At 32.0% G+C, this 18,511-nt stretch overlaps 1 protein-coding gene across 1 annotated transcript; it reads right to left on the reverse strand.

The window, feature by feature from the left end:
- On the reverse strand, window positions 1-7,919 carry LOC133669928 (protein DEHYDRATION-INDUCED 19 homolog 4-like). Its single transcript, XM_062090259.1, has 4 exons — window positions 7,860-7,919; window positions 868-1,041; window positions 508-585; window positions 1-198 (listed from the first exon to the last, which is right to left on the reverse strand). The coding sequence occupies exons 1-4, from the start codon at window positions 7,917-7,919 to the stop codon at window positions 1-3; spliced, it is 510 nt and encodes a 169-aa protein (XP_061946243.1).
- Window positions 7,920-18,511: the final 10,592 nt, after the last annotated feature.

An 18,511-nucleotide genomic window follows, 5' to 3' on the forward strand; every position in this document is an offset into this window, starting at 1 on the left:
TTAAGTTTTCCAATTATGCAAAACTATGACAAGAAATATAAAAGGTGAACGCAATGGATCAAGTTCTGTATTGGAGGACGAAACAAAGCACGAAGATCCACCAAAAAGGGATTGTAAACTTCCTTCTCGCAGCTCTTTTCTCAGTATAGAAAATGCTGAGTTAGCTCCCCCCTTTCGCAGTCTCCTCTTACGCTGCACGTAATCTCCAGTCAAGGAACTTCAACAGAGAAGTCGATACAAACTAATAGTTCGGACACCGTTTACCGGTAACTAACAAGATAGGAGATTCCCAAGCACCCTTTTGATGTTGAAAGTTTCCCATGAGCCTAGAGATTCACTAGACAAATTTTCAGTTACCAACATTACCTAGGTCACTTTTCCATATAATTAACATTTGAACTACATAAACATGCATGTTTGGTTGTGTGTAAACCAATCCAGATTATGCAAAAAAACTAGAACCAAAATGTTAAATGTTAAGAGTCAAATTTTGAGATAAAATGATGTATTAAAGAAGTTCCCATACTGCCCAATAATGTGAGTAACAATGTTCATCCCCACCTTTTTAGCACAAACTGGACATACCTGAAAACAAACAATTCCAGTATCATTTCAGTAACAGTCTCTAGACAAAAAAAAAACTAGGATAGTGTAATCAATAGTGTTACAAAAAGAAAATGACCAATTTATATGTTTTGTGATAAAATAAAAAATCCTCAAAAACAAGGCGACAAACTCACACAGTTAACCAAATTATCTCATTTAAAATCAAACCCCATAAAACCCTTTACCAAAAGCAATTTAACACTAAAGAACTAAATTTTTTTAATTTACATCCATCAATAGAACTTGATAAGAATATGATACCCCATTGTTGGCTTCAACAGGATGCTCTTTATCGATGTGGCAAAAGAGACCAACAACATCAAAATCCTCGCCGTAAAACGGACATAAATACTTTGCTTTCAAATGCTCTTCTGTTTCAGTCTCATCATACAGATCTAACACCACAAACCAACAAAAAATAAAAATAAAAAGCAGCTTTCAAACACCATCTCTTACTAAACTAAGGACATTGCAAAAGAAATGAAAGATTTTAAACAAACCAGATCCTAGTTCTTTCGTTCTAGTTGTGATGGTTCTTGCTTCTGCGCATTTAGAAAGGGGGGAGAGAGATAGAGATGGTGAATCCTTTATCCTTTCATAAAAACCAGAGTCATTAGGTGGACAACAAAGATCCCCTTAACATGGTGGTGTTGGGTTCAATTCATGCTCCCTCAGTTCTCTCTCCACTCCAAATGATGATCATTTCTTCTTCAGATAATAAGAGCCTAGTTCTTGGAAGATGAAGAACCATAGCCTTTGGTTCCAGCGTTGTAGTACTGGCTTCCTTACTCAACTTGCACAATCCGAATTCGTGTTGGTCACGGGTGTGGTGGGGATTAGGAAAAGGAGGTGCTGAGTCAGCACAGGGCATAGGTTTAAAATTTCACGTTAAATCGTGAAATCGGACCGGTTTTTACATTTTTTACGGGTTGACCCGATTTTATACGAGTTTGACCGGGTTTGACCGCTTTTACCGGTTTTCGAGTTTTAAACCTGATTTTACACATTTTATGCATTTTAACTCGTAAAATCACCGATTTTACGAGTCAAAACTCGTTTTTAACAACCATGACTGTAACCTAACCCTAACAGTTAATATAACCTTCCTGCCTCTCATAAAAGCCGCCGCTTGCCTAAGAAAAATTCCCAATCTTCCTCTCAATTAATTTTCAATCTTCCTTTCCCAGTTTCCCAATCTTCCTTTCCAGTGGATTGTTGAATGAGCTTTCAATGTGAAGGTCACATTTTTCAATGTCACATACACATCCAAAGAAAATTGATGTATAGTGATCTTCCGCGAAAACATAGTAAAGAAAATAGGAGTTAACAATTGTTTCTCTCCCTTGCTTCTATATATTTATAAGCCTCTATAACTTGAAAATTTATAGTAGCCTGTACTTGTTATATGTACTCCATAGGAGAAGAACAAAGCTACCACAAAAACAATATCTTTGCGCATCTTTGTCACTTCTTGTATCTTTTTCTTGTTCTTATCTTTCCTCCCTTTTCATTCTTAACTGTCTTTCTTGTGGTAAGTATTCATGGCTAGTAATGGCTGAGATCGATGGGACTAATGGCAATGGAAACCATGGAGGAGTTGTTTTTGATATTAAAGATAATTATCCTTCATCTAGCTCCATCAAGGAAGTTTTTGTCTTGAACTTCTCTGTGCCTTTCATGCAAAAGGTGCTGTAAAATCTATTTTCTTTCTGTGCCTTTGTTTTCTCTTTGCCATATGAAAAATCTGGATGATGGGATTAGCTTTTCTTGTTGTTTTGCCAAAAAACCGGATTTAACCGATCCGAACCGGTTCGGTTAATATTTTACAAAATTAATTTAATTCAATTCAGTTGGTTTTTGAGTCTAAACCGAACCGAACCGAAACGTGAATATCCCTAACTATGGGTGTGTAAACAACAAAGTTATAGTCTGGTGTTTTGATTTTGACTGTTAATGTAATTCTTATATTTGTTATTATTGATTTTTTATTTTTCCAACAATGTTATTTTTTAAATTAAAGATACCATAATATTATGCTTAATTATTTTGATTTGCTTTATGCAAATAAAAGAGTTAGGAGTGATAGAGAAAGAGAAGTGGATAGATTGAAAACAATATTAAAAAGTAATTTACTATTGAAATTTAGGTTTGTAATGGAAAGGAAAAAATAAATGATAATATAGTCACTTAACTATCATGTATTAGTAACTTGAGTGTTCCAATAAAGAAAAATGAACGAAAACCTTTGCAGAGTTTACAAAAAAAAATCGATTTTAATCCCAAATCTTTTTAAGAACTAATTGTACTGAATAGTTTACTTAAAAACTTATCCCACTTTAAATAATAGTATAAGGGGGTGAATTTTATTATTGACACATTACTAGATAAAGCTATTGGAAAGTTATTCAATTTAGTTATTATTTTGTTTGAGTTTTTCATCTTCCATAGTTATGCTTTTCTAACACTGTAGTTCTCTTTTTTTTTTAAAAGAGCAATGACCAATGTATCCACGTTAAATTGTAGATAAAATTCTAAGTTAATTTTAAAAATAAGTAAATAAGATATCGACATTATAGATGTATTTTCTTATATCATGAAATTTGTTAAATGAGAAATGAAAAGATGATTTCTACATATCATACGATGAATGAAAAAATATATTAACTGATAAACTGGAAAAAATAAAACTATGAACATTAATTAAAGACTAGAGTGGGAAGTTAATTTTTTGATAAGAAGTAGCAAATATATATAAATACAATATTTTACCCCAATTGTCCTCTTTATTATATGCATTTATTTATCATAGAGATTTGCTATGGTTATTAAATACATATGATTTATATTTTGATAAATGTATAATGCATATATAGTTGATCTATTTTAAATTTAAAAGGAAAAAATTAGATAAATGACAATAATTCATTGGTGGTATTATGGAATCATAGAAAGAACCAAAATATTTATTATCATTTAAAAATAGTTAAATTAAACCGTTTGGAAAATAAAAGAGGTGATATTAATTAAAAAAAGGATTATTGGCCTTAGAAGCTAGCCCGTGTGCCTATCCTAAAAAGGTAAAAGCTCAGGCACACCTAGGCCTGAAAGGCTAAGCATGTGCATCTGGCATCCTTTTTTAAAAAATGAGCAAATGATCTCTAGTAATCTTTGGTGACTGAAAAATTAAGATTTAGATTTTTAGACTTCAGAAACTCAATATATGATTTCTTTTCACCTTAAAAACATCATAAAAACCTTAATATACTCATTTTTAACCCCAAAACACCCTATAATAACTCTAAAGATTAAAAATCAAAATTGAATTTAAAATAAATTTACAAGACTCAATCTACTTTTTTCAACATGTTGAAAAAGAAACACCACCTCCTTCATATGAATTCATTAATATACTAAAATGATTAGGTAAAACATTATCTACATTAAGCTTTTTTTCATCCTCAAACCTTTTTTTTTAATTGGCAACCTTATATGCCTATTTTGATGACAAATTTATTAAATGTTGTTGAGGATAGAAAAAAAAATCAACAATAAATGATCAAAATGTAAAATAAGAAGAACATCTATGGTTAATATAAAATCCAGGAGAAAAGTTCATTTTCACCTTTATTCTTTTTTTTTCTTCCTTCACGGCCCTTACAATTTTTTTAATTTCAATTTTGGTCCACTAGTTCATTTTCATAAAATTTCAGTTTCTAGGTAAAGAGAGGAAAGAGAAAGTTGCCTAAAAATAAAAAGAATATAGAAAGTCATTAGTTGTCAGGTAAGATAACTAGGAAGTTTCCAAGGTAGCTATAATTAGCCATTTAGAAAAACATGATAGAATAGTAACAACCAACATAAAAAATATCATTGGTTGCTCAGTGTCATCCTTTCTAGGTGGAAAATAACCATTCCACGACTTAGGATCATGAGTCTGAATATTAGAAGAAAGCTTAATTTTATAGGCATTGTTATTATTAATCTTCTCAAGTATTTGGCATTAAGCAATTTTCTTTTCCTTGAGCTTGTTATAACCAATAAGAAATCTCTCATTTCTTAAATAAACCAAAACAAGATCACATTTATTAAAAAACTTGATGCATCGATGGACATTTTCAGTTCTTGGTACTTATGATTACTCTCTTCCATCTTTCTCCCGACTTCTTCTTGGTTTTATACCAAAGTAAAGATGAAATCTTCAACTTTATTGGACATACGAGAATTTAGAATAGTTGCCAAATTTAAATAATGTTTAGGCATCATCTCATAAATGATTTCAAATAGAATCTTTCCAATAAAATGATTCACCACTGAGTTATAAACAAACTTAGCTTGAGTGAGCACCAAATCCCACTATTTAGGCATTTTAGAAGCAAAACTCCGAAGTAAGTTACCTAGAGTTTGGTTCACCACTTCAATTTGTCCATCCATTTGAAGATTGTTGACACTACTATAAAGCAAACTAGCCATAATTCATTCCTACAAATGCCTCTAAAAATGGGTTAAAACTTGCAATAAGAATCACAAAGTGATCTATTAGAGGCACCAATTAGACCAATTACAAAGTCAAAGACCAATAAGATTAAATAGGCTTTCAATGGGATAATTTAAGATATTTAGGGCAAAACAGGTTTCAATATATCAACTACGGATGAACTTGTTTCAATTAATGTGATCCATATAAAGAAAAAAAGATCATTATTAGGCTTGAACATTCAGTAAAATTAGGTAGCAGTGTAAGGAGAGACAATATCATTGTTTTCTTATGATTTGTTGATTCTCTACAAAATAAAGACATGGGTGGTAGTTTTAGTTCCTATTTTGCAAGGAGATAAAAGAAATAACTTTTTTCTTATTTTTCAAGGTTAATAAAGTGAGTAACTTTGAAGTTTAATTTTAAAGGTTATTCTTAATTACTAAGGATACAAATTTGATAGTATACCCTACATTAAATTCGCATGACAACTACCTTTGGTATTAAAGAGTAAAAAATCTGTAATCAACATACTTTTGCAAGGTTCTTAGTTAGCATCATAATTACTTCCAAAGTTGGCAGCCTAATTAATTCTTCAAGGGTTTGACAACTTATTTATTTTTACAGTAAACTTGTAATAGTCTTGATAATTAATTTAGTTTTGGATTTTGTTACTTAATTTACAAACTTTAAGTTATTTTTAATCAGGTCTTAATGTCATTTTATTAGTTCATTAGGTTTTTGTTATTTTGTGAACTATAAATACCCTTTTAAGGGGGAAGAAAAAGGGGAGACTTAGTTTATTTGAGAATAATATTATGTGCGTGCAAGATTTTTTATACTCTTGGTTTTTTATCGAACTCTTTAAGACTTATCAAAGATTAATTATCTTTGTAGTGTTCATCCTTATAGTTCTAGTTCTTGATTCGTTATAATCAAAAGGTTAGAGCTTTTCATCCAGTAACTTTGGTTTCTTGGTTCAAATAATCATTGGATCAAGTTCTTTTCAATTTGATTTTAGCTTTTTTTAGGTTGTTTCTATCTTGTTTATGGGTTCAAGGGTTCTTACCCTCCGAGTTTGCACCAGTTGATATCAGAGTAAGGCTCTAAAACTAGGTTTTATCTATCTATCTTCAATTTTTCATGTTATTTGTTTGATGTTTTAATTCTTGAATTTGTGGTAGCTTTATATATAAAAAGTTTTCAATCAAATTTCCCTACAACCAAATCAGCACATTAAAAATAAGAAAGAAGAAGAAAAAATCTCAGAATGAAAAACTAAATGGCCTAAAATGCCTTTTTTATATAGAAAAACTAAACGGCCTAGCCACACGGGCTGTGCTAGAATGAAGGCCCAACATTTTTCCTTTTTCACAACTGGATCATCCTAATGGCCATCTTTTTTGGCAAAACAATTGCCAATATATGGGTTAACTAAGTTCTCACTATGTTTTCATGGATAGTACCCATAAGGAAAGGAAAGGGAAATAAAGTTATTTAAAGTTAAATAACTTTAAATGTTTAATTTATTCAATTTCATCCTTTTTTTCAACCGAATTGAGTCCCCTAGTTGATGTGTCTTTTGCAAAAAGATCATTAGTCTTGAATTTCTTCAATTTGGCATTTAATTGACCCTTCAACTTTGATTTTCTTGTGATTTTGTCATTGATTCCACCTAATTGAGTTTGAAAAAGTTTAATTTGGTCATGTAAAATTCCAATCTTTTCAATTAAGCTTCTAAACTTACTTTTTCACTAATTATGTCTTTGATAAAATTATTTTGACCCATTAAAAGTCTAATTACGTTCTTTCACTTAACTAATTCTTTTATGTTGATACAAATTAATTCTTAAATTTAATTAAGCATTTAATTTGGCCCATAATTAAATCAAATTGGCCTATTAAAAGTCTAATTAAGTCATTAGACTTAATTTTTATGCAAATTCATCTGATAATCATTTAATTTAACTTTAAATCTGAATTGTCTTTTAATTGTGGATAAAATAGAGGTGCAATTGGGCTCTTAAAATTGCCCAAAATTGCAGTTCGGTTCCTTTAAGTATTTGAAACCCTTCACAATCTGTTTTTACGAAGTTGCCAGTCATTTTTCATTTTTTTATTGCATTTTTTTATTTTTAAAAGAAAAGGGCAATTTTTGGGGAAAACCCAAAATTGAGTTATGATAGTTCACATATTTTTTGCACATCTTCTTTCTTCTTTGGCAAATAAAATGTTTATACAATGCATTCAAAGTTTTAGCAACCTTAAAGTGACCAATTAAACCATCCCATATTTTTCACGAACAAGTAATTCATGCAAATAAATAACAGGAACACACAATTTATTCTTTTTAAACAAGTAACCATCTATCATTTAAAATTTGAATGTATTACAAACTTCTTTGACCACAAGTAATGCTGTTATGTTTCAAGTGTTCTTACCAAAACATACAGTTTTTTGTCATAAATGGGATAAGTCAAGGTAGCTCCACTTAACTTCTCATCGAAATAAGCTATAGGTCTTCAATCCTACATTAATACAGCTCCTATTCCTATTTCGGATGCATCATATTCAATTTCAAAAGCTTTCATAAAGTCAAGTAAAGATAAAACATGTGCAGAACATAATTTATCTTTAAATAAATTAAATGTTGATTTTTGTTCATTACCCCATTTAAAACTAACTGAATTTTAACAATTTCATTCAATAGAGCAGCTAATGTACTGAAATCCTTCATAAAACTTCTATAAAAGCTAACTAACACATGATAACTCTTTACCTCACTTATCGATTTAGGAGCAGGCCGATCCCGGATGGCTTTAACATTCTCCTCATCCATCCCGATACCCTATGCAGTTACAACATCGCCATGAAACATAATTTTTTCTATGTAAAAGACACACTTCTTAAGATTAACATACAATTTCTCACTACGCAATACATTAAGTACATCACGCAAATGATCAAGATGCTTATTCAAGTTGTTTTTATAGATTAGGATGTCATCAAAATACATAACCATAAATTTACCTATGAATGCACACACTACATGATTCATTAATCACATAAATGTACTATATGTATTTGTATGTCCAAACAACATAACTAACCATTCATACAGACCATGTTTAGTCTTAAATGCAGTTTTCTATTTATCCCTTTCTTTCATCTTAATATGATGGTACCTATTTTTTAAATTAATTTTAGAAAAAATACATTTTCCATGCAACTCATCTAACTTGTTATCAAGCTTAGGAATAAGATGTTAATAACTTACTATTATGTTGTAGATGACGCAACAAGCAACACACTTCCTTCAAGTTCCATTCTTTTTAGACACAAGTAAGACTAGCACAACACAAAGGCTCATACTCACATGAATGTACCCCTTTTACATCAATTCATCAACTTACCTTTGAAGCTCTCTTATCTTTTCGAGATTGCTTCTGTAGGTGATGCGAACCCTAGCGGAATTTAATGGTATTCGCGATCCCAAGATCAATCTAACCCAAGTTTGTTGAGATTTGAATGAGCTTATCACAATGGAAGATTTGCTCCAAGGCAACAAGACTATAAACCAACTTGATCACAATGCCTACACCTAGAGACGAGCAAAGAAAGTATAAATTCAAAACAAAGATTGGTCAGTTCTTTGAAGAGTTGAAAGTTCAATCAAGAACCAAGATTGAGCAATAAAAAATCAGCTACAATGCTGAAAATATCATCAAAAGTCTGACCTAAAATTATTCCTAAAGAGTATTTAAACTCCAAGCCAAAACCCTAGTTTCCCTAATGGGTCTCACATAAACCCAATTTAAATAATAATCAACCCAAGCCAAAACTAGCCAAAACTAAATAAAATAAACAAAATAAACAAGTCTAAAACCCAAAAAAATTGTCTCCTTTCAAAATAAATAAAGTTTGATAGCCCAATTAATTAAATAAGACAAGTTCATTGTTTTTCGCATTATGTCTGGTAGTAGCAAAACCCAACTTAAAACGGATGGTTCTCTCTCTTGTTAATGAATTTGAAGGCATGCCATATACCGTTGGAAAGGTATGGAAGTTTAGTTTCCAGCCCAATTAGAATCACTTCAAAATTCGATTTGTAGCTCTAATTATGACCAAAAGAGCAACAAAAGGTCAAACTATCCGAATCTCGTCTTCTTCTCCCAATCCTTGTGTAATGGTCTTGGTTCTACCAACAAGGGCCTCATGAATATGAATCAGATTAATCAAGGCTTGCTCTTTATTATTACACATCATCTTGAAGTCCACTTTAGCCCATGTATTTTGAAGAAGTCCATTGAAAGCTTCTTTGAACTTCTTAGCCCTAAGCCTAGTAACTAGACCAACTGGAACCTCCAATGGATCCTTTAATGGTTGGATCACATCAGTAGGCTAGTTGATTAGGAATAGCAGCTCCGAGTACAAGGTCTATATGATGTTTTATTCCCCTCTAAGGTGGTAACCTGTTAGGAATGTCTTCGAGAAATATGTCATCAAATTCCTGTAATAGAAAAACAATCATACTAGGAATAATATGATCGAAATTGTTAGAGTTAAAGTAAGCCTCATTATACACAAGCAAAATCATTGGCTTGTTGGTATAAAATATAGATTTGATCTCACCCTCTCTTGTATAAAAATTGGGTTGTGTGTTTCGTTTTTCCATATAATTATCATTAAGTATACTTACTTTCTTCACTCCTCGTGTCTTACCTCCATTCTTGGCTAGATTTGGGTTACTTTGTGAAATGGCTGAATGGTTTGATTAGTTTTAAGAGGTGGCTAAATGTATGTTTGTAAGAGTTGTCGAATGGATTGTAGTGGGATTTTGAGTGATGACTAAATTTGATGGTCTTCTCTCCCCTTATTCCTCACTTTGATTTTATTTATCCATACCCTCTACTCTCTTCTTAACTTTAACTAATCATCATACATCTGTTTAGTTGTAAGAGGTACGAGAGTAATGGTTCTACCTTCTCTTATAAAAGTATGCCTATTTCTAACTTTGTCATATGTTGCCTTTTTGTCAAACTATCATAGTCTTCCCAATAAGATATGACTCGCTTGTAATGGTACTACATCACACAGAACCTTATAAGGTCTAGCAAGACTTAAGTTCAATTTACTAACAAGGGTAATACTAGCTATATTAGTACAACTTCCACTTTCTGTAAATTAAACTACACGCTTTGTTTTGTACATAACAACAAGTATAGAAAATGTTCTCCGTTTGTTGATCACGGTCATCTTATTTGACTTGAACCTAAAGTGTACACCTTATAACCAAAGACTCCTTAATAGATAATGCCAATTCATCCCTAGTACAATCCTCTAACGATGGCATGTCCTTATAATTTGATTTGTCACTCTTGGATTCCACATCACCAATATCTCTTGTCATTATTATTCTCTTATTTGGACGCTCTGAAGCGTAATGTCCAAGTTCCTGACACCTGAAACATTTAACGTCACAAGTATGTTTAGGTTCAGTGTTAGATTTTCCTTTACCCGTAGAGGCTTTAACCTTAACTTTAGGTGGTTCGACTTTATAGGGACAAAAGGTTTTGGTTGAGGTAGCTGACTTTCTCCTTAAATTCAATTTCCATAATGATGAAGAATCAAAATTAAATGCTAGCTAAACATGTCCTTTTCTTCTGAGTTGTCTCTCCACTTTCATTGCCATATGAATCATATCTTTTAACTCTATATAGTGTTGTAACTCCATAACATTAGCTATCTCTCTATTTAGCCCATTAAAAAACCTAGCTCTAGTAGCTTCCCTATCTTCAACCATATTAGCCTTAATCATTGCAATCTCTATCTCTTTGTGGTAATCTTCCACACTTTTTAAACCCTGATGTAAACTCTGTAATTTTTTAAAGAGCTCTATGTAATTGTAACATCCCCTATGTAATTGTAACATCCCTTTATCCGGGATAAAACACCTGTCATATATGAAATGAAAAACAAGGTCATTTTTTATACAGTTTTCATATAACAGTTCATTAAAATTTATATCAAAATTTTAGCAAAGCCTCCTCTATACCAGAAGGTTTTAAGTTATCGACATTTAACCTATTTACACTTCTAAACTCCCATATCTTATAACTCAATTACGACCAATCATTCTAGGTCTCAATCCCACAAACATCATCATAACCATATAAAGGAATAAAAGAGATAAACACGTATACATAGAGCAAGATTACATGAATTTAAGAGTTAAGTTCATCTATTCAAGTTTAAACATTAATTATACAAAATAAGCTATATAAATATTTTAATATTACAAAATACAAGAATATACTGCCTAGAACTAGATACAAAAAGTGAACAAATGCTAGGATCTACTCTAGGTGTTCATGCGATGGTGTTGAAACAAAACACATATTATTGGACAGGAATATCACGGCAAGTATAGTAACATAAAAAACCAACAATTTAAAAAGACAAACATGTATTCATATTCTATTCACTTTTTTTTTCCAATGGAACTCTTTCATATTCGGCTACTAAAAACTGTTTCATCTTCCATTTTCAACTTCCATAAAATCGACCAGAACCATTTTCGCTTGACACACTATCGATACCAATTCCATCGGTATTATCATTGTATTAAAGGTACCGATGCATGACGATCCCCTTACCCGGGATCCTAACATACACTAAATGTATGCTAGCTGATATATGGTGATCCCTTTACCTGGGATCCTAACATACACTAAATGTATGCTAGCCGATACATGGTGATTCCCTTACTTGAGATCCTAACATACACTAAATGTATGCTAGTCTATGCCCCATAGGCATAGTGATACCCTTACCTGGGATTCTAACATATACTAAATGTATGCTAGTCTATGCCCCTTAGGCATCGATGCATAGTGATCCCCTTACCCGAGATCCTAACATGCACTCTATGTATGCTAGTCCATGCCCTATATCACACTTCTCATATTTTCTATGTTAGTGAAACTTCTATCACTTGGTAAATCACATGCAAGACTATTCACTTTGAACATATATACATTCAGGATACTATCTGAAATAACAACATCATTACGCAAACTTTCATTCTTTTATACAATATCCAACATTCATCAATTCACACCAATAACATATTAAATCATGGAATTTAACTAGAAAGCATAGGTGTGGATCACCTGTCTACAGTAGAAGCTCTACTCGTGCTCCCTTGCTGCTGTTGCATCACGTCTATGATCTCTCTTGTAATCACAGGTATATCTCATAAATTATCCTCATTCAAGGATACATTTTATAATAACCACATTAACAGCCAATATAAGTCTTTCTTTCAATTATTTATTTTTTTATATTTTATGTTTTTCTTATTTTATCCATTAATATTGTCATTCTTTGTCCAACCATAGTTATCATTACAGTTTCCATTTTAAACATGGCTTGTTTCTTTTGAAAGTTAAGATGTAATATCACATGTTTCCCTAAAGGAAAAGGACCCAATTTTTACCTTTAACACGTCTAGATAGTCACTTTAGTGACTTTCAGAATCTGCCAACAGAGGTCACATTCCGACCTCTCTTTAGAGTTTTTGCTATATTTGAAGTTGTAGGACTCCGTTTCAAGCAAGGTTGGTCTCGTTGATAAGAAACGGGGCTAAAAGTTCTTTTAAGGGAGTAGAACCCAGTTCTATCCCCAAGACACTCAATATTACTCATCAACGAATCAGACCTATTGCTCTATAGGGTCTGTCATGACTCAATCTCGGTTGATGACTCACAACTGGAGTTCTGTAGCTTCAAATTGAGTAAGACCAATTTCCTTAGTCAACATCCAAATATACAATTTCTATGAAGTAACTTGATCCTAATTCCTTTATCCTTCAATCTGAATTCTTTCTAAAAGTCTGGAGACAAATCTGTCCACATTTGTCAACCTTTTCATTTACCCACAACATTCACAATTCAACTTTCCCTCTTTTATCTCAACCCCTAGCCATATCACATACCATATAAGATTGCTAAAAATACCTTTTAAGAGCCAATTTACTCTATTTATTTCAATCTCCCCTCTTAACGTTAAAACAAAATATTTTTTTATCGATTCTACTAACTTTCTGAATAATATTCTTTCAAACACAATCCTTTTTACTTCAACATGTATTTTTCCTTATTTTGATACAATTAACACACATCATCAAGCTAAATATGTCAAATTAAACATCCTTCCCCTTTAATGCATAATTGGCTGAAAGCATGTCCTTAAAGGGACCAAGAGTTCCCTCATTCCTTTCATACCAATTTCATTCAATTCACACACATATTCACATAAAAAACAACCTATTATAATAAAGTTTAATAGGAAAAACCATAATTTCCCCCTTTCCCTCTTTGCTCTTCATATGGCCGGGCACCCCCAACTCAATCACCCATACATTTTCTTTGATGAATTATCATAATTTTATCCAATCATATATAACACATGAATTAACTTAATTTTAATAATTAATACATTTTCCTTAATTCAAGTCGAAGAACCGTAATTAAAATTCAACCTAAGGCATCAATTCGTAATTGAATTCGAAATGACTTCAAGAACGATATTTAAAACTCCTTACTTGGTAAGAATCAAGGTTTTGATCTTCAACTAGTCAAAAATTTTCGACTTCCCCTTTTATTTCAATGACAACCAGACCTCCCATCTCTCTACCTTTAAAATTTCTTGTTAATCCCTTGGCTATAAGTGTTTATTCTACTTATAAACCCGTAATCTTGGATGGGTTCTTGAAATTTTTTGTTTTTCTCTCTTGATTTGGCAAGAACAATTAAAAAACTCCCTCCATCTCTCTTAATAGTTGTTGCAGATTTTTTATAAACAAGGAAGAGGGGTATTTATACTCTATAATTTCTCTTATTTGCTCTTAGGTCCCATTTCCTTTAAGTGTATTATTCCCCCACATATCTTTTCTTCTTATAATTAAACTATACCTCTTTTAATTTCTTATAATTCTACCCCTCAACTTTTTAGTTTAGTTCATTTTTTTTAATTTAATCCAACCTTTAATATTTCCAGTTACATTTATAATACCTCAAAATTTTTCGTTCGGAAATTCATATCTTAAAGTTTCTGAATTCTCGTTTTATTTAAATTTATATATGAATTTCTTCACTTTTATTTTTCATTTATTTAGTTTGCAATTTATGCAAACATTTATTTTCCCAGGGTTTACAGTAATAAAAGTTAAGAACAAATTCTTTTCTCATTATGAGTTTAATGTCATTCCATGACTCAATATGCCTTTCACCATTCATCCTCGTACTCAAAACAAGTTGATCCTATCATATTAGTACATAATCTATAAACTCAATGACAACGAGTCTTACCTTTTTATGTTTAGTGTAGTAATGGCAATAAAAAATCCAATCAACCTTCTTTTCCCATTATAGATATGTCTCTAGATCATTCTTTCCTTAGAAAGCAGGTATTTTCAACTTAATGGTGCTCAACTCTTCACCTGAATCATTACGATGTCCAAAATCTTGGAAGCTCTCCATTTGGTTGAAAACTCATCCTTAGCTAAAACTCACATTCCTTATTTCTATATTCGACCTAAATCTATTTCATTGGTCTATATATGCAAAGTCATATTCATCATCACCCACATCATAGAAGATTAGACGAATGTGCCCATATATGCTACTTAAAGTAAAGGCAAAGATACAAAAACAATGGGATGCAAGATTTCTGGATGTGGTCCACTACCCTTGATGGGTAGCTAATGTGGTTGTAGTTCCCAACAAGGATGGCAAGATTTTGGTGTGTGTGGATTATAAAGACTTGAACAAAGCAAGACCAAATGATGACTTTTCTCTACCTCACATAAACATCTCGGTTGAAAATGCTATGAAAAGTACCATATATTCATTCATGGATGAGATCTCAGGTTATAATCAAATTAGAATGATAGAAGAAGACAAAGAGAAAACCATCTTTGTCATGTCGTAGGGAACCTTTTGTTATAAAGTGAAGTCATTCAGATTAAAGAATGTTGGTGCCACGTATCAAAGAGCAATGGTCACTTTGTTCCACAATATGATACATTGAGAAGTGGAGGTCTACGTAGATGATTTACTTGCCAATTCAAAAAGAAGAAGAAGATCACATGCAAGTATTGAGGAAATTGTTTGAGAGGTTATAAAAATACCAATTTAAGATTAAATACTGCAAAATGCTCATTTAGGGTAAGAACTAGAAGCTATTGGGTTTTGTAGTAAGCAGTCGAGGAATAAAAGTTGACTCGGATAAAGCAAAGGTTATTTAGGATATGCTGGTGTCTAAAATAGAGAAAGAAGTAAGAAGTTTCCTTGGGCATTTAAACTACATAGCTCGGTTCATATCTCAATTAACGGTAACATGCTAGTGAATTTTTTATTTGTTTAGAAGAAAAAATCTTGGTGTATGGAACAATGATTGTCAAGAAACCTTTAATAAAATAAAAAGGTATTTATAAAACCTGACATTGATAATGCCTTATACACCATGAAGACCCTTGATCCTATATTTAACAGTAACAAAAACAACCATGAGATGCATGTCGAGTCAGCATGATAAGTTAGGGAAGAAGGAACAAGTTATCTACTACTTAAGTAAAAAGTTCAAAGATTGTGAATCCTAATATACAATAATCAAAAGGCTATGTTGTGCTTAGTGTGGAACGTGAAAAGGTTTAGGCAGTATATGCTGTACTACTCAACTTAGTTGATCTTAAAATTGAATTCTTTCAAGTACATTTGTGAAAAACCTTGTAGAGTAAGATAACGAGGTGGAAAGAGTTGTTGGCAGAATATGAAATTGTTTTTATCATAATAAAGGCTATAAAAAGAGTGTGATTGTCAACCATCTTGCAGATCATGTTGTGGAAGATTACAAGCCATTGAATTTTGACCTTCCTGATGAGGATATGCTAATAAATGAAGATAACAATGAGATGAATAACTAGTGGACCTTGTACTTTGATGGGACAGTGAATGTATTAGGCAATAGGGTTGGAGTAGTGATAATTTCCCCAAAAAATAAATAATGTCTTGTTTCAATAAGGTTGCAGTTTAAATGGACAAATAACACAACTTAGTATGAAGCCTACATCATTAGTCTGAAAATTGCTTTAAAACTTAAATTTGAGAAGCTTGAGGTCTATGGGGATTCCCTACTAATCATCTATCAGGTAAAAGGGGAGTGACAAACCAAGAATGAGAAATTGAAGCCATATCAGAATTATCTCTTGAAATTAGCTAGCAAATTCAAAGAAATAAAATTCACTCATATGAGCAGAGATAAGAATTAGTTTACTGATGTCTTAGCAACCCTAACTTCGATGACACAAATAGTTACTAGAGATAGGATCTAACTAATAAACATCGAAGTTAGAAATCTCCAAGCTCGTTGCTGCACAATTAAGGAATCACTAGATGAGAAATCATGGTATAGTGACATCAAGAGGTTTATCCAACACTGGAAATACCCTCAGGAGCTTCCAAGATAGATGAAAAGACTTTGAAGAGAATGGTTATAAAGTTTTACTTGGATGGTGAAATCCTATATAAGAGGTCATTTGACAAGACTCTACTCAGGTGTCTGAATGAGAATAAGGTTGAGCAAACATTAAAAGAAATCCATGAGGAAATTTATGCCACTCATGCCAACAAACATACAACGACAAGGCAAATGCAAAGATTTGGATACTTCTGGTTGATCATGGAAATGGATTGTGTAAACTATTTTAGAAAATGCCACAAGTGTCAAATATATGGTGATAAGATAAATTCACTTCTAGCGTCGCTATTCAATATGACCTCGCCTTAACATTTTGATATATGGGGGTTGGATGTCATAGGACCAATCAATTTGAAGGCTAGCAACGAGTAGAGGTTTATTTTGGTTGTCATCGACTTCTTCATTAAATGGGTAGAGGCCAACTCCTATGGATATATAACATAGAAAATAATTAAGAGGTTCATTGAGAAAGATTTGATCTGTTGTTATGGCTTACTAGTAAGATTGATAACCGAGAACCCTTATAATTTTAATGGAGAGCTGATTGTTGAACTCTTCTCTAAATGGAGGATTAAACACCTCAATTCTTTTTTTTACAAACCAAAAATGAATGGAGCTATCATGACAGGTAACAAGAGTCTTAAAAACATCATCCAGAAGATGGGGTTCACTTACAAGGATTGGAATGAAATGCTTTTGTGCGTATTTTATGCATGCCGCAACATAGTTAGAACTTTTGTGCAACCCTTTATTCTTTGGCATACGGGATGGAAGAAGTTATGCCTTTAAAAGTAGAGATTTTATCATTAAGGGTTTTAAAAGATGCAGAACTAGATGAATCAAAATGGATAAAATTAAGATTTGAGCAGTTAAATTTTATTGATGAAAAAAGATTATTGGCCATTTGTCACCAACAGTTATACCAAAGCAGAATGACTAAGGCATACAAGAAGGTCAGACCAAGAGTATTTAAAGAAGGGGACTTGGTTTTGAAAAAGATCTCGCTAGTATCGAGAGAATATTAGAGTAAATGAGCACCAAACTACAAAGAACCATATATGGTGAAAAAAGGCTTTTACTAGAAGAGCTTTAATTTTAAATAATATGGAACAAAATGATTTGCCTAGACCTGTAAACTCTAATATTGTAAAGAAATACTAAGCTTGATGTACTTTTTCTATCAATCAGTAAAAATTGAAGTTTAGCCAAGAATTCTTTGGCATGTTTTTCTTTTCTTAAAAAACCATGCATGATTTCATCTTTTTACAAAGCTTTTCAGAAAATCAAAGTTTTAGTACAAAAGTAGAAGTCAAATTAGTGTTTGTTTTAATAAATAAATTCTATGAATTCAAGTGATACCATAGAAAGATGACCATACATTTAAGACCCTAAAAAACAAACCAAACACCATGAGAAACTTTAACGTTGAGTTTTAGTTAAATGAATAATGAAAAACCATTTCACATGTTCAAATGAAGGAAAGAAAAGCTTGTTGATCCTAAACGTACGTGTTTGAAAAGGTCATATTTAATAATCCTTTCACAACACTAAAAAAAATATCATTTATGGTCCCTATTGAGCCTAGTAAGTTTTTCTTGAGAATTAACCTTGACTATGATCATACTCCACATTGGGAGCAAGTGCAAGAATTAGAAAAATAATCCAAATATACAAAATGATCCTTAGTGACTGCAGGTGCCCAAAAAGCTGGGGATATGAAAGAATTCAAAGAGTTCAAAAGGTTTGAGCATACTATATAAAATAATGAATATGATGATGGTGCTCAAAACCAAATGAAAAAAACAGACAAGAAGAACAAGCCTGCCACTAGAGGGCACGGCATACCATTTTGCAAGTCAATTCTAAGGTTTAAAAATCCATGGACCAAAA

The sequence above is a fragment of the Populus nigra genome, chromosome 12 (genome assembly GCF_951802175.1).
Source record: "Populus nigra chromosome 12, ddPopNigr1.1, whole genome shotgun sequence".
NCBI classification, from domain to species: Eukaryota; Viridiplantae; Streptophyta; class Magnoliopsida; order Malpighiales; family Salicaceae; genus Populus; species Populus nigra.

Coding starts and splice junctions, on each gene's coding strand:
- LOC133669928 (XM_062090259.1), bottom strand. CDS start 7,919: ATGGATGAGGAGAATGTTAAAGCCATCCGGGATCGGCCTGCTCCTAAA. Junction 1,042..7,859: donor CTCCTAAATCGATAAGTGAG/GTAAAGAGTTAT, acceptor GGTGTTTGAAAG/CTGCTTTTTATTTTTATTTT. Junction 199..507: donor AGTATGGGAACTTCTTTAAT/ACATCATTTTAT, acceptor ACTGGAGATTAC/GTGCAGCGTAAGAGGAGACT.